A 23,235-nucleotide genomic window follows, 5' to 3' on the forward strand; every position below is an offset into this window, starting at 1 on the left:
TTTTCTTTACATATCATTGTTCTCTTAGGAACTTCTAGGTACGTGATTAAAAAAGGGGTTAACTCTAAAGGTGGGGATTTCAGTACCTTTGCCAGGCAACATGGAGATATTTTAGAGCATTGGGACTTTTGGCAGAGATTGGAAGATCTGGATATTATTATTGAAATACTTAGCATTATAAGTAAAAGTTCTAGGAAAGTTCATGGTCTCTGGGACAGTATTTGAATTTAAGGGGAAAAGAACTTATTTGTGGAGCATAACAAATAACATGGAGGACATGGGGAGATGGAGAGGAGAAGGGAGTTGAGGGAAATTGGAAGGGGAGGTGAACCATTAAAGACTATGGACTCTGAAAAACAATCTGAGGGTTTTGAAGGGGCGGGGGGTGGGAGGTTGGGGGAGCCAGGTGGTGGATATTATGAAGGGAACGTATTGCATGGAGCACTGGGTGTGGTGCATAAACAATGAATACTGTTACGCTGAAAAGAAAAAAAAAACTTATTTTGGAAACCTCAAGCAAGAACTCTCTGCATTAAATAAATATAATTATTTACTGGAATTTATTAAAACATTCTTAAAGACTTCGGGAATTTCTAGGAAATGTAACCATGGCAGCTATGGACTGTTAAGAACAGAGAAGTGTCTACAGAAGTAATTTTTGCATTTTATAGAACATAAGTACTTTATGAATTTAGGAAATAAAATATGGACTAGTTTGTCCAAAAAATATAAATTTTGATACAATATATTAAAATGTAGAATAGAGGTTATTTACTCAGTATTTATTAGTCAGGTACTATATTATAAGCTCCATCTTAAGCATTAATTATGTATTTATGAAATAACAGATATACTTTTTTAACAAAATGGGTGTAAACACTTTCTTTAAGAAATTTAATAATGTTTTAGAGTTTTGGGTTTCCCCTTACCCCCAGTCAGAAGAAACAGTTGAAAGCTTGAGAAAAAAGAAACAAAAAAACGAAAATCTCACCCTCTTCTGGACATATTGCCTTCTTTCAGGTCAAACAGAGACAGAAAGGGTTTATTTTCAAATAAGAAAATATTTGATGGGAGAAATAAACTCACTGAATTGAATGTTTGCTACATGGGCTTATGCCTGAATAGTCTCTTTCAGGAACAAATCCTTTATTTTATAGATATTCATTTATTTTCTTCAGTGTTAAAGTATGAAAATGTATTTGTTAATTAGCAATGAGTCTCATTTTTATTTTTTAAGAAACAAACAAACAAAAAAACCCACAGGAAAATAAGCTCTGTGCCTCCTATGGCTTTGACATTAATCGTAACATGTAAAAATATAATAATTCCATTGCCTGAGAGTTACCCGTTTATGCCTTTCCACATATATATCTATCATTCACCATAATGATTGAAGAGGGATTTTGTCCACCAACTTATGGTTAGTATAGATTCATCACTGATCTATGGAGATAATAAATTATGTGGGTAAAGCCAAACTATAGTTTAAATATGACCTCAAGTTTATCAAAATGTATACTTTTCACTTTTAGGTCTTCTGGGGATTAAAATGTCTAGATTTCTTTTTGGGACTCAAGACATCTAAGCAATCAGAGTACCATGAACCTTGTTTCAAATGGCACCACCAATGAACATGGAATGCAGCTAGTTCTCGGAGAACCTGCTGCCATTTCTTTTGGGTCTGTACCCAGCGGTGCAATCACAGGATTGTAGGGTAGTTTAATTCTTTGAGGAAACTCCACACTGTTTTTCAGAGTGGCTGCACCGATCATATTCCCATCAACAGTGCACCAGGGCACCCTATTCTTTAATCCCTTATCAATACTTGTTAACTTTGTGTATGTGCATGTGTGTGTGTGTGTGTGTGCGTGTGTGTTTATGAAAGTCATACTAACAGGTATGAAGTGATAGCTCATGGTGGGTCTGATTGCATTTCCCTGATGGTTAATTAGTGATGTTGAGTGCCCTTTTATATTACTTGTTATTTGTATGTCTTCTTCAAAGAAATGTTTTGTCAGTTCCTTTGTCCATGTTTTAATTTGAAGTTTTTTTTTTAATTTAAAAAAATGTTTATTTAAGTTCCAGTTAGTTAATACACAGTGTGATATTCGTTTCAGGTGTACAATACAGCGATAGTGAATCAGGGTTTCCATACAACAGCCGGGGCTCCTCACAAGTGCCCTCCGTTCCTCCTCACCTATTTCACCCATCCCCCACCCATCTCCCCTCTGGTAACCATCAGTTTGTTCTCTAGAGTTAAGAATCTATTTCTTGGTTTGCCTCTCTCTTTTTTCCCCTATGATTTTTTTGTTTCTTAAATTCTACATATGAGATTTCACCCACTCACCTATTGTTTAATAGAGTGATTTCTAGGGGCTGGGAGGAGGAGGATATGGGGAGGTAGTAGGCAAAGGGTGCAAAGTTCAGTTTTTCAAGATGAATAGATCCTAGAGATCCGTCTGTGCAACAGAGTGTCCACAGGAAACAATGCTGTGTTATTTCACAGTATTTTATCAAAAATTTGCCTTGAGGGTAGATCTTAGGCTAAGTGTTCTTATCACAAAATAATAATATAATAAATAAAAAAGAAGGTGGGAGGGAACTTTTGGAAAGGATGGAGAGATTTATGGTGACGGGTACATGAATATATACCTATCTCCAAACTCGTTAAGTTGTATACATGAAATATGTACAGCTTTTTGTAGGATGATTATATATCAATATTTTTTAATATTAAGGTTGTTTTTTAAAAAAGGCAACACCAAGTTGGTCACTCTGCATTCTTTGAGGTCTAATGGAGAGAACATCAGCACAACACCATCTCAAGATTAAAAAAATAAAACAAAGGAAGCCTGGAATGAGAGAAGGCACAGATTTTTTTTCTATTTTTATGAAAATAGAGCACCTTCTGGCATTTTCCTTTCAGAATTTGGGATTCAGAGGATTGATCTGATACAGTTGGTAATTTTACTTAAAGACCTTCCTATTAAATAGATTCAAAATATTTTTGAAGAACAGATGGTATAGACTAGAGGAAGAGATAAACATTGTATGTTAAACATTTTATTGATCAATTAAAATATCATAATTTAAAATGTTGATTCTACTCTAAGAGTTATGCATGTCTGTATGTGACTGAGAAAGACAGAGAGAGAGTGTGCAGGGAGAGTGGGATGGGTATTTATTATCCAAAGTTAAACCTGCCCCTCCCCCAAGTCCCCCCCCTCCCCACCTAGCCCACATGCAGGCAGGCAGATGGCTGTTTTCAAGGTGTTATGGAAGCTGGCTTTCAGTCTTGAATCATGTGCCTCTGGGCACTTTGAAAACTGCCTCTTCTGCCTATTTTTAAGACCAGTTTGAAAAAAAAAAAATGACAGAATAGAATAAAGAAACCACCTGTGTGGATTTGATAAAAAGGCAGGCTATAAAGTTACCAGCTCTTTGAAAAGAATTTTGTTGTAGAAAGAAAGCATCCTTACCTTCTAGCACTTCTTTGTTCTGATTTTTCTACAATAGAATGACTTCTTGATAAACTAATACCATCATCTGTGCAAATTAGTCTACCTGACACTAATTTTCAATCACACTTAATTTTCATCTCTGTGAACTATTTATGTATGAGAATCCCCTTCTATTTTAGGAGTACTTTTTTGAATGCATCAGCCATTCTCTTAAATTGTATAGACAGAATATTGGGTAAGTTGTTAGATTCACCAAAAGTTAAGCAAGCTACAAACGAAAGGAAACACCACCAATCACTATTTCAAATGGCATTAAGACTTACTTTTCCATTAGTTCATATATTTATGGGAAAGTATTATAGGTAAGGGTGAATGTAGAAAACAATTGTGTTTAAATGCTAAGTATGGAAGGTACAGGAAAATGACAAGCCCTCAAATAATCCTTGTATGTCCTGCTCTGCCCTTGCATGCCATCACGCTCCCTCAGAAGTCTGACCTATGTCCATAGTTGGTTGTAAGCTGTGTTTCTGACAATAGCATGGTTGTAATGGAAACTGTCTTCACCACCTAAGTTATGGGGCCTGATACAGTGAATACTATACAAGCAGTGGGTCGGCCTACCCTAAATTATGCCTGTTAATGTGACCCCATCATTATTCCCAGGATCTGTGCCCTTTGCCCTTGATCTCATTTCTACAGGATTTAGACAAGTGTCAGACCCTTGGAATGCTACACAATAGTGACCTTGACTCCTTGGCTTCACTGTGAAAAAAAAATGAGTTTAAATCTAGTGTTGAAATGACATGGAATGCTTTGTATCGAGACTAGTCCTGACACAGAAGAATCTCTAGGCCTCTGTCAGAGACATCTGCCTTTTGATTTGGTTCAGGCTTTCTGGTCATAAGGGTAGCTAGTGCCTTTATAGAAGACTAAAACCTCTTTGTTGTTGTTGTTGTATTTGATACATGGGGAAATTCAGGTGATTCCTCCTTAGTGTTAACTTTCCAGATATTATTTTTAAAGCTTTGTCCTTAAATTGTCAAAATACAACTCTTAAAGGGAGAAAGAAAACACTGCTTGGCAAAAGATGCTAAAATAAAGATGGTAGGATGTTTAGCGCTTGATAGATGAACAAGTGGAAAGGGGTATAATTTGGAACCAAGAGGTGCCACCCCAAGGCTGGTCCTGAGTTCCTTTGGGGGGAAAAAGCAGTCTTTAATTACATCTGGTACTCGTTAATTCTTTTTGGAGTCTCTTCCCAGATCTGTTCCCCCATCAGCCTCCCATCAAGCAACAGAAATTCCAGATGGTTCCCTCCATATGCCCGTGTTCATTCTCTCAAGTAGGATAGATTGGTCACTGACAGAGTAGGATGGAACAGCCTTGGTCAAAGCAAGGCAAGATAGAAAGCAGTGAGCCACAGTTAATTTAGAGGTGGCCTATTGTTCATGTTTTTAAGAGGGTTGTATAAATAACTGTTTCGGGGTGATTTTTTTTCTGGAATGTGTTGAGTAATTTCATGCAAGTGAAGCTGCTCAGAGAAAGTGGCATATTGATCCTATTTTTCTACACCTGGAAGAGAGAGAGACATCCACTATAAGCTGTCATTATATAGTTGAGGGTTGGTCAATTTGGACCTGCAGCTGATCTGCTATCGAGCCTACATTGGAATGAATTTTTCTGCCTTTGTTACTTATAATGATAGCTGTAGCCTGCTACAGTGATATGAAAATTCTTTTATAGAAATATTTATGGGGCATATGTTTCTTTCATCTTAGCAGAATTTTGTTATTAGGCACATTGATAGACTTTCCATTTTGAAGTAGTTGGGAGTAAAGTTGAGGTCAACCTCTATATAATGAAAAAATATACAGTTAACCTTGAACAATATGGGAGTTAGGGTGCTGATCCTATACCCTGTGCAGTCAAAAATTTTTATATAACTTTGATCCTCCCAAAATGTAACTACTAATAGCCTATTGTTGACCAGAAGCCTGACCAATTACATCAATAGTCGAGTAACACATATTATGTATGTTACATATATTATCTCCTATAATCTTTCAATAAGTAAGCTGGAAAAAGGAATTGCTTTAAGAAAATCATAAGGAAGATGAGGACATTTGCAGGAAGTTCTGTAATGTATTTACAAAAAAAAAAAAAAACTGTGTATAAGTGGACCCATGCAGTTCAAACCCATATTGCTCAAGGGTCTACTGTATTATCATTTCAAGTATATCACATTATACTAATTTTTTATCTGTCCTTATCTGATGATAGGATACATGTCTTACTCATATCCGATTTCCCACCACCCAACAAGATTTGACACATCACAGGGAAGGAAAAGAAAGAAGAAAAATGAATAGACAGGAAATTTCATTCTTTTTTTTAAAGGTTTTATTTATTTATTAAACAGAGAGAGAGAGAGAGAGAGAGAGAGAACATGAGCACCAGAAGGCAGAGAAGAGGGAGAAGCAGGCTCCCCACTGAGAAGAGAACCTAATGCGGGGCTTGATCCCAGGACCCTGGGATCATGACCTGAGCTGAAGGCAGACATTTAACCAACTGAGCAACCCAGGTGCCCCTAGACAGGAAATTTCCAAGTGAAAGGTGACACTGAAAGCAGTAAGAGCAATGTTTCTACTCTTGTCTTCATCCTATACTTCCCCTCGAATAGCTATTAGATTTTATGTGTGGAGTGTGTGTGTGTGTGTGTGTGTGTGTTATTTGGTGTTATTTCTGAATATCTATAGTTCAAGTTCCTCAGAAAATAAAAGTGAGAATGCAGCTACGGTCTCTGTTCTCATGAAGCTTACAAAAGTTAGGCTATATATGATTCGTGTGAAATTTGTTGGTATATTTGGAGTGGATAAAGCAATTAAAAGGAAAAATTTCTTCTAAGAAGGCTATGTGATAAAGACCAAAAGGAAAATTTTAGATTCTGTGCTATTGTCATATTTTACTTGGGAAGTTTGTTAAAAAGAAGCCTAATATCATGCTTTTAGGTGTGTGAGTACTCTGTGAATGAAGGAAAACATTTTTGAAGCAACTTAATCATTTTGTTCAATCAAGCTCAGCAGCCAAACATTGGTAGTTTGGGCCATATGTTGGAAGAGATAAAGACCATTGGTGTAGAACTCTAGTTTTGTTTTTTTTTTTTTTTAAAGGTGCTGACTTGAAATAATTTCTGTCTTGCTTTTGAAATCATATAAAACTCATGAACTCACAATATGTGTGTTAAACCTAGAACATCCTCTTGATATTTAAGTCTTTTGTTTGAATTTTTTAAAGTACCTGAAATGAAATTGAAATATTTATTTTTATCTGTTTAGCCTGTTTGTTCATTTTGTATTAGTTACTAATGTGTTCTTGAATTTAAGGTGTGTAGGGAAGCAAACTCAGCAGATCTGAGCAACATTTATTTAACACAACTTTATCTTTGATGTCACAGTAGGCACGAGGGATTTTTTAAACGGACAGTTTCTTCCCTTAAGAAAGTTACAGCAGGTGAGAAAAGCATAATTACACTGAGGAACAGCCCAGTGACAGTTACCTCTTTACATAAACTAATTACGGATGTATTTATGATAATATGTTTTAATGTTCTGTTATCAGAAGGTAGAGAGATTTCCATGGGGACAGTGGTGGGCCCAGTGGGGAGTGGACAGGAAATGTCTTACCCGCAGAGCTAGAACTTGGGTTGATTCTGATAGGTGAGTGGGTGGTGTTGATGCTGTTGGACCACAGCCATGCCTGGAGAATTTATGGACCAGGCCTACAGATGTCAACTTTGATTCTGTCTACAATTCATAGACTACAATTCAGTCATGTGGCTTTGTCTATCAACAAACGAGGCCAGAAAAGATAGTCTAACTCAGGAGGAAAAAGGAAATAGTTGGTTTACAACCATAGAGTCTTTGTTGGGGACTAGGAAAGACAGCCTCTGAGACATTAATTTGGAGGGTAGGTCCTTAAGAACAGCGGGGTACGTTGTTTCCTGGAATGAGACATGAGATTATGTTAACAAAATTCCTTAAAACCTTTACATGTGTCAGTGATTACAGTACTTGAAATTCAAGCAGGAACTTTTATTGGAGATCTTTAATTTGTGCTGAATTACTACTAAGCCTCAGAAAGTAACACTTAATACTTTGGCATACATGCAATATTTACTCTTTTAAATGAGAATTTTTATTCATGTATTGCCTTATTGTTACTTTTAGGCGAAAATCGATGATTCCTTTCTTCTGAAGTTATATGGAAACTTTCTGAAAGGAGTGATGAAGAACAATAGTTTTAAATTGTCCAATGACGTCTACAAGCACGCCAAACTAATTGAGAACAGGGCCAGTAATGAAAATACTCAGCATTTCTTTTTCTTTCTTTTTTAAAGTTTTTAAAATTTATTTGACAGAGAAAGAGACAGCAAGAGAGGGAACACAAGCAGGGGGAGTGGGAGAGGGAGAGGGAGAAGCAGACTTTCTGCTGAGCAGGGAGCCTGATGCAGGGCTCGGTCCCAGGACCCTGGGATTATGACCTGAGTTGAAGGCAGAGGCTTAATGACTGAGCCACCCAGGTACCAGGAAATACCCAGCATTTCTTGAGCACACACCGGACTTTTACTTTGTGTGGTAGAAATGTAAATCGGGAAATGTAAATTTCACTTTGAGTTGGGAGATTAAGAATGACTCACTAGTACTGTGTAAGCACTTTAGATCTACGAGCTCATTTTAGCCTCACAAACACCCTAGGAATGAAGCAGGTATTTTTATTATTCCCATTTCACAGATTAGATAACTGAGGTGCAAAGCTGTAAAGGTGTTGGTTCACACAGTTAATAAGTAGCAGAGCTGGGATTCACATCCAAATAATTTGACTTCAGAGGCCAAGGTCCTATCTGTGATTCTCTACCTCCCTGAAACTATGGCCAAAGTGAAGGGAAGGGACAAAAGATAGGGAAATTTTAGTGAATTTGCACTAAAGTAGGACTGGGTAGGGGTGATGAGGGGGTGGGAGGGGTGTGTGCCTGGGTGGCTCAGTTGGTTAAGCATCTCACTCTTGATTTAAACTCAGGTCACAATCTCAATATTATAAGATCGATCCCTACCTTGGGTTCTGTGCTCAACTGGGAGTTTGCTTGAGGATTCTCTCTCTCTCTATATATATGTATATACAGGCTTGGGGGTTTAGGGCATAAACACTGCCTTTTGGCCTTAACACTTGGTTTGTCGGGCAATGGAAGAATTTATTAATTGTGTAGTATTTTTTTTCCTCCTGCTCCTTATTAAGACCTAGTCTTTAACAAACTATTTGTTCTTCTAGTTGCTACACCTGTCCTGGCATGAGGCACAGTGTGAGCAGCCCCTGAATCAACTGGGGAACCACAGAGTAAATCACTGGAGGGGAGAATGCGATTCTTGTTTTGGTTATAAGTCGGCTCAATTTCTTTTTCTTCTGCAGACAGGACGGTCCTTGTGGATACAAATCTTCCAGTCCTTAGAGGCCTTTATGTGATGGGGACTTTAGAATTCCCTGTGGACAGAAGCAATGTTCTGAGTGTAGCATGCATGGTCATTGCTGGCGGGGAGCTGAAAGTTGGTAAGTACAGGGCACAAGGATTGGGAACTTAAGGGGAATTAACTCTGTGAGAAAGTTCTTGAGAATTGGTGGTATCATCCAGCAGGTTGGTTAACAGAGTATGGAGAGGGTTAAGGGAAGGGGGTGAGTTTACTGATAAAGCTTTTCCTATACAAGCTTTGGACAACACAGACAGAGGTGACTTTGATGGGTCATTCTTTTGTCCACCCACTGTCATCAGGCCATGTTTCTGGCCCTAGGGTTCCCATGTTGCCTCTCATGGCAGGGCTCCTGGCTTCCTCCAGGCCACAGATCAATTCTGCCTTTGGTCCTTTGTACAAGAATTTACTTACGGCCCACTCTTTCAGAAGGAACAAATTATCAATTGTTGTGCAACAATGGCCTTCGTCTAGTTCCAAAACATTTAAAAAAATTTTAATTCCAGTATAGCTAACAGTATTATATTACTTTCAGGTGAATGATATAGTGATGTAACAATTCTATACATTAGTCAGTGCTCATCATGATAAGTGCGCTCTTAATCCCCTTCACTTGTTTGACCTTTCTCCCCACCTACCTCTCTTCTGGTGACCACCAGTTTGTTCTCTCTAGGTAAGAATCTGTTTGTTTGTTTGTTTGTTTGTTTTTGAAAAATGTCTGTTCATGTCTTCTGACCGTTTGTTAATTGGATTATTAATTTGGGGAATATTGAGTGTTTTAGGTTCTTTATATATTTTGGATACTAACCTTTTGTCAGTTATGTCATTTGCAAATATCTCCTTCCATTAGTAGGTTGCCTTTTAGTTCTCTTGACTGTTTCCTTTGATATGCAGAAGATTTTTATTTTGATGTTGTTCCAGTAGTTTAGTTTTGCTTTTGTTTCCCTTGCCACAGGAGACATATCTAGAAAAATATTGCTATGGTCAGTGTCGAAGAGGGTGCTGCCTATGCACTCTTTTAGGATTTTTTATGGTGTTAGGTCTCACATTTAGGTCCTTAATCCTTATTGAGTTTATTTTTGTGTATTGTGTGAGAAAGCAGTCTGGTTTCATTCTTCTGGATGTAGCTGTCCAGTTTTCCCAACACCATTTGTTGAAGAGACTGTCTTTTTCTCATTGCATAATCTTTTCCTGCTTTGTTGAAGATTAATGGACCATATAATCGTGAGTTTATTTCTGGACTCTCTATTTTGTTCCATTGATTGATGTGTCTGTTTTTGTGCCAGTACCATACTTTTTTTTTTTTTTTTTACTACGGCTTTGTAGTGTATCTTGAAATCTGGGATTGTGATACTTCCAATTTTGTTCTTTTTCAAGATTGCTTTGACTATTCAGGGTCTTTTGTGGTTCCATACAAATTTTAAGATTAATTGTTCTAGTTTTGTGAAAAATGTTATTGGTATTTTGATAAGGATTGCATGAAATGTGGAGAGTGCCTTGGGTTACATGGACATTTTAACAATAATTGTTCTTTAAATCCATGAGCATGGGATATCTTTCCATTGCTGTGTGTCATTTGTAATTTCTTTCCTTATCATTTCATAGTTTTCAGAGTATAGGTCTTTTACCTCCTTAAGTTTATTCCTAGGTATTTCATTATTATTTGTGCAATTAAATGGGAATGTTTTCTTAATTTCTCCTTCTGTACTTCATTATTAGTATATAGAAATACAATGGGATTCTGTATATTGATTTTATATCCTGGTATATTACTAATTAACTTATCAGTACTAGTAGTTTTTTGGTGGCATCCTTAGAGTTTTCCATATATAGTATCATGACATCTACAAATAGTAAAAGTTTTACTTCTTCCTTACCAATTTGGGTACCTTTTTAAATTTCTCTTTTTTTCTGATTGCTGTGGCTAGGACTTCCAATACTGTGTTTAATAAAAGTGGTGAGAGTGTACATCACTGTCTTGTTCCTGACTTCAGGGGAAAAGCTGTCAGTTTTTCATCATTGAGTATGATGCTAGCTGTGGATTTTTTCATCTGTGGCTTTATTATGTTGAGGTCTGTTCCCTCTAAACCTACTTTGTTGTTGATAGCTTATATCATGAATGATGTACTTTGACAAATGCTCTTTCTGCATCTATTGAAATGATCATATGATGTTCATTCTTTCTCTTGTTGATGTGATGTATCGCACTGATTGATTTGCAAATACTGAACCATCCTTGCATCCCAGGAGTAAATCCCAGTGGATCATGATGAATGATTTTTTTTTTTTTTTTTTTTGGCTGGATTCAGTTTGCTAATATTTTGTTGAGGATTTTTGCATCACTGTTCATCAGAGATAGTGGCCTATAGTCTCTTTTTCTGTAGTACTTTTATCTGATTTTAGTATCAGAGTAATGTTGGCCTCTTAGAATAAAATTGGAAGCTTTCCTTTGTCTTCTATTGTTTTAGAATAGTTTGAGAAGACTAGGTATCTACTCTTTAAATGTTTGGTCTACCTGTGAAGCCATCTAGTCCTGGACTTTAGCTTGTTAGGATTTTTTTTGGTGACTTTTTCAATTTCATTGTTGGTAATTGATATGTTCAAATTTTCTATTTCTTCCTCATTCAGTTTTGGGAGGTTATATTTTCTAGGAATTGATCCATTTCTTCTAGTGTGTCCAATTTTTGGGAACATAGTAGAATTATAGTTTTTCATAATAGTCTCTTATTTTACTTTGTACTTCTATAATGGTTGTTGTGTCTCCACTTTAATTTCTGATTTTGTTTATTTGAGTCATTCTCTTTTTTGAAGAGTCTGCTTAAAGTCTTATCAATTTTGTTGATCTTTTCAGAGAACCAACTCCTGGTTTCATTGATCTGCTTTATCGTTTTTTTTTAAGTTTCTATTTTGTTAATTCCTGCTCTAATCTTTATTATATCCTTCCTCCTACTGGTTTTATGTTTTGTTTGTTCATCTTTTTAGTTCCTTTTAGGTGTAAGACTAAGTTGTTTATTTAAGATTTTTCTTGCTTCTTGAGAGAGGTTTGTATTGCTATAAACTTCCCTCCTGGAATAGCTTTTGCTGCATCCCAAATATTTTGGACCATTATGCTTTCATTTTCATTTGTTTCCATGTATTTTTTGATTTCCTTTTCAATTTCTCAGTTGGTCCATTTATTGAGTAATAGAATGTTATTCAACCTTTATGTATTCATGCTTTTTCCAGATTTTTTCTTGTGGTTGATTTCTAGTTTCATAGCAATATGGTTGAAAAAGATGCATAGTATGACTTAACAGTTTTTGAACTTGTTGAAGCTTGATTTGTGACCTAATATGTGATCTCTTCTGGGGAATGTTCCATGTGCACTTGAAAAGAATGTGTATTCTGCAGTTTTAGAATAGGATATTTTGAATATATCTGTTAGATCCATCTGTGAATTTAAAGTGTCATTCAAACCCACTGTTTCCTTTTTGATTTTCAGTTTGGATGATCTATCCATTGAGGTAAAAGGGGTGTAAAATTCTACTATTATTTTACTACTGTTGCTTACTTCTTTTGTATTTGTTAATAAGTTCTCTACGTATTTGGATGCTTCCATGTTGCATGCATAAATATTTACAATTGTTACATCTTCTTGTTGGATTGTTCCCTTTATGATTATGTAGTATCCTTCTTTGTGTCTTGTTATAGACTTTTTTTTAAAGTCTGTTTTGCTACCCTGGCTTTTTTTTCATCTCCATTTGCACAGTAAATGTTTTTCTATCCCTTCACTTTCAACCTGCATGTGTCTGTAGGTCTGAAATGAGTCTCTTATAGGTAGCGTACTTGGGTCTTGCTTTTTTAACCATTCCATCACTCCATGTCTTTTGATTGGACCAGTTATTTCATTTGCATTCATAGTTATTCTTGATAGGTATGTGCTCATTGTCATTTTGCTACTTGATTTATGGTTGTTTTTGTATTTCTTCTCCATTCATATAAGTGGATGTTTTAAGGTCCTTGATACATGCTGTCAAATTGCTTTTCAGAAAGATTTTATAAATTTGTACTTCACATATCTCAGAGTTATGAGATCCCTCATACTCTCTAACCTCACCTTTAAACACCACTTTGTTCAGTTCCTCTGAGAGTATGAAGCCAGAGGGAAAAAACTTTTCCTGGGTGGACCCTGACTTACTCTGAACAGAGTAAAATGAGTATAATGATGAGCATGGGCTCCAAGTCGAATGGCTTGGGATCAAATCAAGCTTGGTCACCTACTTGATGTTTGACCTTAAGCAAATCACCCTCTGGACACATCCATTTATTCATCAGTAAAGTATATGGCAAAATAGAAACTTCCTTGGAGGGATGTTAAAACCATTAAATATAACAGTTCTTTTTACGTGCTTGCCATGTAATAGGTATTTGATGAAAGTTTACCTGTCAGGGTGCTTGAAAAAAATAGATGCCATACCGAATTGGACAATTTGAGGAGATGTTAATGAAGGAAATATTCACAAAAATCCAAATGGCATGGAGACTTCCCTAAGGCTAGTAACAGCAGAACATCCTTACTACCCCTTGCTTTAAAGGAGTGAAAAAAGGAAGTCATTGCTAGAATTAGAGATGGAGGTGTGTGTGTGTGTGTGTGTGTGTGTGTGTGTGTGTGTGTGTGAAGGTGATTGCCAGTGCCATGATCTTCTGTGTATCTGGGACTCAGTACAGGGAAAGACTTATGGGAAAAAATACCTTGATCTCACTTTCTTTTCTACCTTATCTCTTTCTTGTTCTATCATCCGGATAAACCGAAGCTCTGAGTAAGGAAGAACTTGATGTAATACATGCAGGTCAGCAGCATCCTGGGGAACTGAGCAGAGGAAAGACAGGCAAAGTTTGAAATGGAGGTTTGAAATGAACTTCAACAGAAGTTCTCTACAATCAGCTTCCAGCTACCGTAATACATACCATCCTTTTATTAATATGATGAAACATTAAACTAACTTCTCTGTCCAACCCTTCATGCTATTGGTCCTGCCAAGTATGTTGTCAACTCTAATTCCTATTCTTTTTATATGTGCTGCCTTTGCATTTCATATTGCTACATTGTACACTTGTGTAAGGATTATTTTGTTTTCTCCTGAGTTTTAGGGGGTCTAAGTGTGATACTTTTTATTTATTTCTTTATTTTATCATTTCAATCAATTTTTCCACAGTGGGGAAACCCTTTTAGGTTCTGATTTTTTCCTCCCAGATTAATATCATTTGTTCATTTATTTAATAGTCTATAAAATCCTCATTCAGCTAACTGATATAAATACTTAATAAAACTGAACCTTGTTCTTTTGACTAGAAAATGTATTTTAGGTTGACACCTATTGCTAAGATTAGTCTTTTACTTTTAAGTTGTTTTTTAGGCTTCTGTGTTCACTTATCACTATAATAAAAACTTTTTGCCTAAAAAAAATATATCTTTAAAGGGAAGTGACACAGAAACTTTCCAGTTTTGATTTATACATTTCAAATCTTCATTTAAAATTTGTCCATTCCCAACTTTATTTTTACCTATTAGTAGACAATGGTGTATTATTTTTCTCCCTGCTTTGTCCATGTGTTCCATGGACAAGGTTGATTACTAGGACCCATCTGCCTAATTTTATGTGTATCATGCCTGAAGGAAGACTTTCAACCCTTCTGTCTAATTCTACCACACCCTAAAAGAAATACCAACATGAAATAAATAATAAGACTGGTTAGTAAACAGACTTAATAGATGTGGACCTTGGCACAGAGCACTGCCAGAGTATGTCTGCGGTCTGATGCCATCCGCTCCAAGTCCTAACATTGTAGAATTATATTTCGTGGTAGTTCTGCTTTTAAGTCAACTGGTGCTGGCAAAAGGTACCGACTGACTTTTAATAGAGTAGAAAGTAGAGTGGAAGGGGAGAATGCTATAGAATTAGAAGGGATATTTAAGATCAAAGCTTTGCTTAGAGGGTTATAGCTGCATCACAAATGCCAAACTCAATCTCATTCATCATTCAGTGATCGTCACATTAACCTGATAACACACTTGGGATAAGCTTAAAGTAGTTCATTTGTGTATCCATTCTTTTCTTCATCATGTGTTCGCTCATTGCCTATTGTTTGCCAAGTACTATGGGAGAACTTGGATGTACAGAAATATTAGTCACCAATCCTAGTTTGCAAGAGATGTCTCAGTAAAATAGTGAGGCCAAACAAGTAAAAACATAACTGGAGGAGTCCCATCTTCCAACCTGGAGGGAGCATAAAAATAGAGGAAGAGATCTGAAAAGACACATCTTTGTGGAAATACATTATACCCTCAGGAAGTTGTAGGAATAGTCTGAATTGCAGGACTTTTGGAATTGTGGTAGCTGGCAAAGCTTCTTGGCTTCATACATTATGTTAAGGGGTTTAGATTTTATCATGAAGGCAGTGAGTGGGTAGTCACTGGATAGTTTTAGGTAGGGAAGTGTCATACTTAAATTTGGTCTTGGAAAGATCACTCCTGGCAGAGTGGGTGGTGTATTGGAAGGGGCACAGTGAAATGTGAGAAGCCATTGTGTTCCAGGAGAACAGAGGAATTGAACTAAGGCACTGGAATTGAAGAGAAGGAATTAATTGCAGAAATACTGAGGGTCTAAAGAACCTAATGGCAATTTTGATGTGAGGTGAAAAGGTGTTGTTTAGAATACATCCCACATTTCAGGTTGGGAGATCTGGGTCTATGGTAGTGCCAAGATGAATTACCTTTTTACCACTTGTTAGCTGAGTGACTATAGATAAGTTACAAGATCTCTCTCTGTCTGTTTCCTTACCTCCAAAATGGGAAGAATAATAGTTCTTATTTTATGGAGTTTTATGAGAATTAAATGAATGAGCATTTATAAAAGTGCTTGAATAGTGTCAGGCACATAGGAAGCCCTTTTAGTTGTTTGTTGAATACATAGATGCATATACCTCAAAATTAGATTTCAATGGAATGTGTAAGTGGCTAAAATTTGGGGGAGCACCGGCCTTTTAAGAGTGGTAGAGGAAGCTGAGTTCAGGGAGGAGGATAGAAAAGAAACAGCAGTGCAGGTAGAAGGAAAATGAAATGATAAAAAAGTAATTATCTTGAAACACAAGAGGGAATTTATAAGAAAGAGAGAGTGATCGTTAACGTAAGATATAGCGGGGAGAGCAAAGAAAGTAGGAAGGGAAACCAGCCATCTTATTATGGCTTTTTGTTTTGTTTTGTTTTTAATAATGGGTATCTAATATAGTTTTGATATGAAATGTTATTTTGCATGTGGAACAAATTAAAAATTCAGTCTATTATTTGAGGGACAGTAACTTTTTTTTTTTTTTTAAAGATTTTATTTAGTTATTTGACAGAGAGAGAGAGAGATCACAAGTAGGCAGAGAGGCAGGCGGAGAGGGCAGGGGAAGCAGGCTTCCCACTGAGCAGAGAGCCTGATGCAGGGCTCTATCCCAGGACCCTGAGATCATGACTCAAGCCAAAGGCAGAGGCCTAACCCACTGAGCCACCCAGGCACCCCGAGAGACAGTAACTTTTAATGAGTTCAATACTATTTATCTATTAACAACTTAATTTTTGGCTTTAATATAATCTCAAGTACAATTGAACATATTAAATCTCATGTTTAAAAATGAACAGTTATCCACATTAAGAGTGATGTCATGAAACCTTTATATGTGCTCATGAATAACTTTCTTTTGGATGAGAAAATGTGGCAAATTAGTAAATATTAAAGAGAAAATAATTTCTCTGATACGATGACTATCTGGTTTTATTTATAGATTTGTCCCTGTCTCTGTCCCCTTCCTGCTTCATTCCCTTTCTTTCTCTTTCATTGAATGCCAGCTCAGTGCCAAAAATTCTTCCTGGGACTTGAGTACTTAGCAGTAAGCAAGACAGATAAGATTCCTGTTTAATGAAATGAAGTAAAGTCCAGGTTGGATCTGCACACCATAGATTAGGTAGTTAATAAGAGCCTTTCTGAAAAGCCACTGTAACCTCAGACCAGAGATACAAGAAAAAGCTAGACTTGCAAAGATTTGGACTGCTGGTTTCCAAACAGAAGGCAGATCTAGTGCAAAAGAGCCAAGGCAGAGAGGGAATGTGCTTTACGCAGTCGTAAAGCAGAATGGCAGCCTAGTTGCTGGAGAACACTGAGAAGTAGACATGAGTTTCATGAAGAAGACTGGATTTAAGCAATGTAATGTTGCTTAATACAGTATTAAAGACACAAATGAGCCCAAACTGAGCTGAATGTTGTTACTTTTTCATGATCTCATGAGTATAACTTTAACAAAACAGAAATTAGTTGAGGACTCTCATAAATATTGCAATTCTGGAGACCTGTATTATAATTCTAGTTAAGCAACTTGTTTTATAACTTCTGAAAAATTCTCTAATAGTAGATTTATAACAGTAATATCACAGATGTCAATGATTTTGTGAATCATCTGTCTCATTGCCTGGGTAAGGAAATTGAGCTCCAGAGGGATTACTGATTTGTTTCCAGGACTCTTAGCTGATAAAGACCAGGACCAGGATCAGAGGCTATTTTAGGTACCTTAAATACTCAGACTAGAAGCCAGTGCCAAAGGACTATCTTTACTGTGAGTACTTCCTCATTCCATTCACTAGGTTTCACTATCTTTTTTTCTGGTCCATTCAATAATCCATATTTTTATTATTACATTCATTTTGTTTTTATGAAATTGTATATTTTCATGAATTCCTTCTGTGTATTAGATAATAGGATTCTTCAGACATTTCATAACCTATGTACCTAGTGTGTAGTAGGCTTCTGATACTGTGCTGTGTGACTGATTAGTGTATACATAAATGGATGGATAGATCTGTCTTTCAGCTCAATGTCTTTTTCTTGTGACATATTCAGTATCCCTAGACTTAAATGTCTACATCTGTAAGGAAGGAATTATAGTGTTAATTTGGAAATGACTGCAGTGGTTTTGCCCCGAATGAAAGGTATAAAATAGTGATGAGACATGTTGGAAAAGTTGATGATATTTTGCCAATCCAAAGTATTTTCTATTTTTAGTCAGTCTAGGAGAAGAAAACTCACAAAAATGCCCAACTCAAAGCCTGTTTAATAAACATTGGTTTCCTGATTGTTTTAAATTTTTTATTTCTTTGACCTTGAATAGCTGTCTGAACTCATCTTTTTCATCAGTGTCTCTTCTTAGAGGAGACATCGTTCTTATGCCTTAAAATGTGGTCTTTGTTATCTTAGATATCAATAATGTTAACATGTTATTCATCCAAATGTTCAACTCAATGGAGAAATTTGCTCGCTTGCATATTTATTTATTTATTTATTTATTTATAGAGGAAAGAGTACCAGAATGGAAAGGGACAGAGAGAAAATTTTAAGCAGGCTTCATGCCCAGTACAGAGCCCAACATGGCGCTCAATTTCATGACCCTGAGACTCTGACCTGAGTGCAAATCTAGAGTCAGATGTTTAACCAACTGAGCTACCCGGGTACCCCAGGAAAGAGTATTTTAATTTCATGGTTCTCAAATTGCAAATGGACACCTCTGTTCTGACAGTTTGTAGGTGGATTTCAGAGAGGGATTACCAGTAATAATTAGTGTCTTTAAAAGTTAATAGAACCCTCCTTGATCCCTAGGTAAGCAAGCACATGCCCCGCACATCAATTTCCCTGAGGACATGGCAGTTAATTTTTTCTTTGGCCTGTCACAACCAGGTCACATGACATGCTGCCTAGTTGCTCAGTAATTATGCAAAGAACAGGGTTTTTATCCTAAAAGTTGTCACATATTGTTTTGCAGAGCTAGTGATGGGTATTTGTCAGCCCTGTCTCACATTTGTAGCCAGGAGCCTAAGGTCATCATTAGCACATGACTTTGATTGTCAGGAAATGAAGTACTAGGTGTATGGAAGTTTCTTTCATTGCTTCCATGATTGGGACTTTCTCAATCCTAAAGAAGAAAAATCCATACACAGTTTATTGCCTTCCAAACTGACAGTTCTATAAGGCTCATTGGATGATTAAGTAATAAAAAGGAGACAAACCAGAGAAAAGTATAGATTAAAACATATCCTCTAGCCTAAAGCCACAATACCCAGTAGTTAGACTCATTGGGTAGCCAGAGAGAATCTTGTAGTGATGTTTAAAAATAATATATTAAGTTAAAAAAATATATATCCTCTTTCAAGCTTAACTATGGTTAGAAAATCATAAAAAAATGAACACATTTAACATGTAAATATGGTTACAAGTATACATAGATGTCTGCACAATAGATCATTTATACATTAGCTAATATGAATCATCAGTCAACAAATCAGTTTCTGCTTAGTGGCAGTTCTCTAGTTAAACTATGTGTTAGCTGATGAAATAAAAAAGTGGCACAAAAGGGATGTTCTTTTATATATTGTACTTATTTAACTAAAAGGACAAAAGCATAAAAGCTTTGTTCTTTACAGGTTCAGGAAAACATTAAACTCCATTTCTGTGAGTCTTGAAGCAAACTGACCGTCAATGTTTAATATGTATCTCAAAATGAAATTAAGCACCGAAACATCTCTTTATTTTCAGATGGATATTATTTCTCTGACAGATAAACATCACTTTATACTTAAATATATATGTATTTTAAAGTAAAACGCTAACACAAGAAATGATTCTTTTGCTTGTCAGGCTACCAGATTCTATCAAACAGTAGCCACCTTCCTTTAATATTTTAATATTTTCTAAGTCAGTGTTCCCCAAACTATACTTTGGATTTTTGAACTTCTGTTATAATAATATAAAATGCGTTATAAATTTATTATTTTTAAATGATTTAAATAGTGAATTATATAATAAAATAACCCTTAAGTATTAATTAATTAATTAATTAATTAATTTATTTTAAGATTTTATTTATTTCTTTAACAGAGAGAGATCACAAGTAGACAAAGAGGCAGGCAGAGAGAGAGGGAGAAGCAGGGTCCCTGCTGAGAAAAGAGCCTGATGCGGGGCTTGATCTCAGGACCCTGGGATCAGGACCTGAACCAAAGGCAAAGGCTTAACCCACTGAGCCACCCAGGTGCCCCTATTTAATTATTTTTGCATGGAAAAACCAAATTATTTTGTGCAAACAGGTGACTGAATGAATAACTTGTTTTCTTGTTTAGCAATCTCTTACCAGAGTATTTGAGTTTAAGATAAATTTAATTGTATTTGCTACAGTTCCTTGGGCTGGGCATTCAAATAAGTAACCACCTAATATTTTTAACCATTGAAATGTCTAGTTTCTAGCACTTTAGAAACAGAACATTTCTAGTTGGGGAGTGCTTGCCTTCTTTTTCTTAATTTCTAAGCTTAAATGTTAATTTTAAAATGTGTCATTTCCCCATTGTTACTACTACTATTTTTTACTATTATTATTACTAGGAGCCAGAATTTTTAAAAGCACTCGAAACATTTTCTATTATATGTAGACACTGGGCCATGTATCATTAACATGTAATACATCTTTTTTTTTTTAAAGATTTTATTTATTTATTTGACAGACAGAGATCACAAGTAGGCAGAGAGGCAGGCAGAGAGAGAGGAGGAGGAAGCAGGCTCCCTGCAGAGCAGAGAGCCCGATGTGGGGCTCAATCCCAGGACCCTGGGATCATGACCTGAGCCGAAGGCAGAGGCTTAACCCACTGAGCCACCCAGGCGCCCTGTAATACATCTTTTAACTCTCAGTACATGTAAGCTATTATCATGCCTATTTTCTAGTTGCAAAAACCAAAGCTTACAGGAGTGAATAAGCCCATGTTTAGAAAATTTTAAGGGTTTTTATACATTTTGCCAGTATGTGAATGAATAAGTTATATATTAACTTTTATTTTAATATTCTATCAAATTTGATAAAATGACAGGCCTCAATGATAAAAATTTATCAGCCTGGATAAATTAACTCTCACAGGAGTTAGAGATTCTCATTTGATTATGCCTACTAGTTACTATTATGACCATTCATTATCTCCTTGGACCGAAAACCCCTCTCTCCTGCGTTTTGTTTTTGTTTTAATTTTTAATTTTTTGTTTTTTTCACCCAGGTTTGATTTTCTTGGGGAGGAGTGTTTTTGGGATAGGTGGGTCAAATTGACACTAGGAACTAAAAGCTAATTCATAATAAAATCTACTTCACAATTTAATTGGTTTAGCACAATTTGTCAGCTTGGGTTTGATAGTAAGAATGTTCTAGAGGCTCTTCTCTGAAGAAAACAGCTATAGCAAGACATGAGAAAAATAGCTGTGCTCCAGTTAGAAGCTCAACTTCCAAAGTCATCACCATATAACCTACTTCAGAGGAGAAAAGAAAATGTGCAGAATTGATTTTGGGTGGTAATTTCTTAACCTATCTTTCATGTGCAATCACAGTATTTTATGGAATTTCATTTACTTGGATAGAAATACAAATAATTTAGAAACAGTTTGTTGCTTTGGATTCAATGAAAAGGACCTGAAAAAGATATGTCTAAAATTTTAGTCAGTATACATTAAATACATGCAGTATTTTTGCATATCAGTTGTATCTCAATAAAGCTGTAAAAATAATAATGGAATGGAGAAGCAGTAAAACAAATATAATTTGGTCAGTTTCTATTCTCTTGATCAACAAATACTTATTGATGAGTGTGCTTGAAACATAATAATAAAGTTTTACTTACTGTGAAATATGATGTGCATATTCAGGAAAGTTTATGAGATAAATAAACAGCTAAATTAAACAGAAGTCCATTCTACTGGGTATGTAGTGGGATCTCATTATTGTTTAATTGGCATTTCTCTTGTTTCTAATGTGATTGAGCACTTTAAAATTTTTTATTGTCTATTAGAGATTTTGTTTTGTTCTCTTGCCCTTTTTTAAATGGTACATTATCTGTGTTATATTGATGTATTGAAGTCATTTATATATTGTAGAAAATACCTTCTGTTAGTTATATTATTGAAAATGTCTTGGCCCACTCTGTGACTTGTTTCTACACTCTCCTAATGATATCTCTAGGTAATTGGGAAGTCTTTATTTCAATGTAGATCATTTTATAAACCTTTCTCGATAAGAATTGCATATCTTGATTGGACTGTGGTCAGCAAGCACATGCTATATGATTCTAGTTCTTTTAAATTTGTTAAACTTGCTTTACGGTCACCATAGGATCAATATTTGTGACTCTCTTGTGCATGTCTGAAGATGAGACATATTCTTCGTGGGTTCTTCTGTATGCTCACTGCTTTTTGTTTATTCGGTGAGTTGTTATGTTTCACTTTCCACTGCTATTATATCTAGTTTCCTTATGATTCTGTCAATTTTTGCTTTATTTACTCTGCAGCAATGATGCGAGGCACATAGGTACTTAGGATTATTCCAATGTGGGTGAAAGGGGTCTTTTTTTTTTTTTTTTACTCTGGAGTATTTCTCTTTATTTCTAATTGTTTTCTGCAAGCAAGAAGATTGGTAAAAATAACTGGTTCACCATTTCTGTGATAAAATATAAGTGAATCCTGTTGTCAATACACAGTCCTTTCTCTTGATTCACTCACTGTAAAGAGAAGGCCATCGGGGGAAGGCACTTAGGGCATAGTTTAGAAGTACAGAGACAAGCCATGTTATGCTGTGACATCCCATAGGGGGCCGCTTAACCTAGTCTTAGCTGACAAATGAGGATCCCAAAAGAGGTGGCATCAGAGCTGGCTTTGGGCTTGTTTAGGGACTTAGGGACTCAGCTTTTGAGCATGTCAAGGAAACTATTTCTTTAGGACAAGCGCTTGGGGAAGAATTACTGCAGCAATGGGTGTGGACATTTTTATGCACGAAAGAGGGCATCCAATTCAAAATCATAGAAGGCTGTTAGAAATAAAATACAGTGGAGCCAAGTTTGAGGGATGATTAGGAGTTAGACAGGACAATGATGGAGATATTGAAGCCTGGGTACTCTCATGTGCAGAGGGGAGAGTGTGGAGGGAATGGTAAGTAATTCAGTGTATGTTGGCTTAGTTACAAGGTGTGGGGAGTCATGTTGAGAGAGTGGGCTTAAGTGTAAACTAAGTTTATACTTGATTCCATCAAAGAGCTTTAGTTAATAAAATAATGTAATGTTCTTTTCCCTTTTTCTTACCTTTGAAGTTCATGGAATCCATTTGTACTGTATTCCTCAAATCATTATAACAGTTATCTTTCATATACCAGAACTTATTTTCTTCCATCTC

At 36.0% G+C, this 23,235-nt stretch overlaps 1 protein-coding gene across 1 annotated transcript in view; it reads left to right on the forward strand.

Moving 5' to 3' along the window:
• The window catches only part of LOC111152224 (PKHD1, fibrocystin/polyductin), a 459,207-nt gene that overhangs the window by 271,058 nt on the left and 164,914 nt on the right, over window positions 1-23,235 (forward strand). The window contains exon 53 of the mRNA XM_022510630.1: window positions 8,925-9,062. Coding sequence (XP_022366338.1) covers window positions 8,925-9,062 — 138 coding nt within the window. The remainder of the gene's footprint in view (window positions 1-8,924; window positions 9,063-23,235) is intronic.

The sequence above is a fragment of the Enhydra lutris genome, unplaced genomic scaffold, assembly GCF_002288905.1.
Source record: "Enhydra lutris kenyoni isolate GAN:26980312 unplaced genomic scaffold, ASM228890v2 scaffoldscaffold28, whole genome shotgun sequence".
Lineage (NCBI taxonomy): Eukaryota > Metazoa > Chordata > Mammalia > Carnivora > Mustelidae > Enhydra > Enhydra lutris.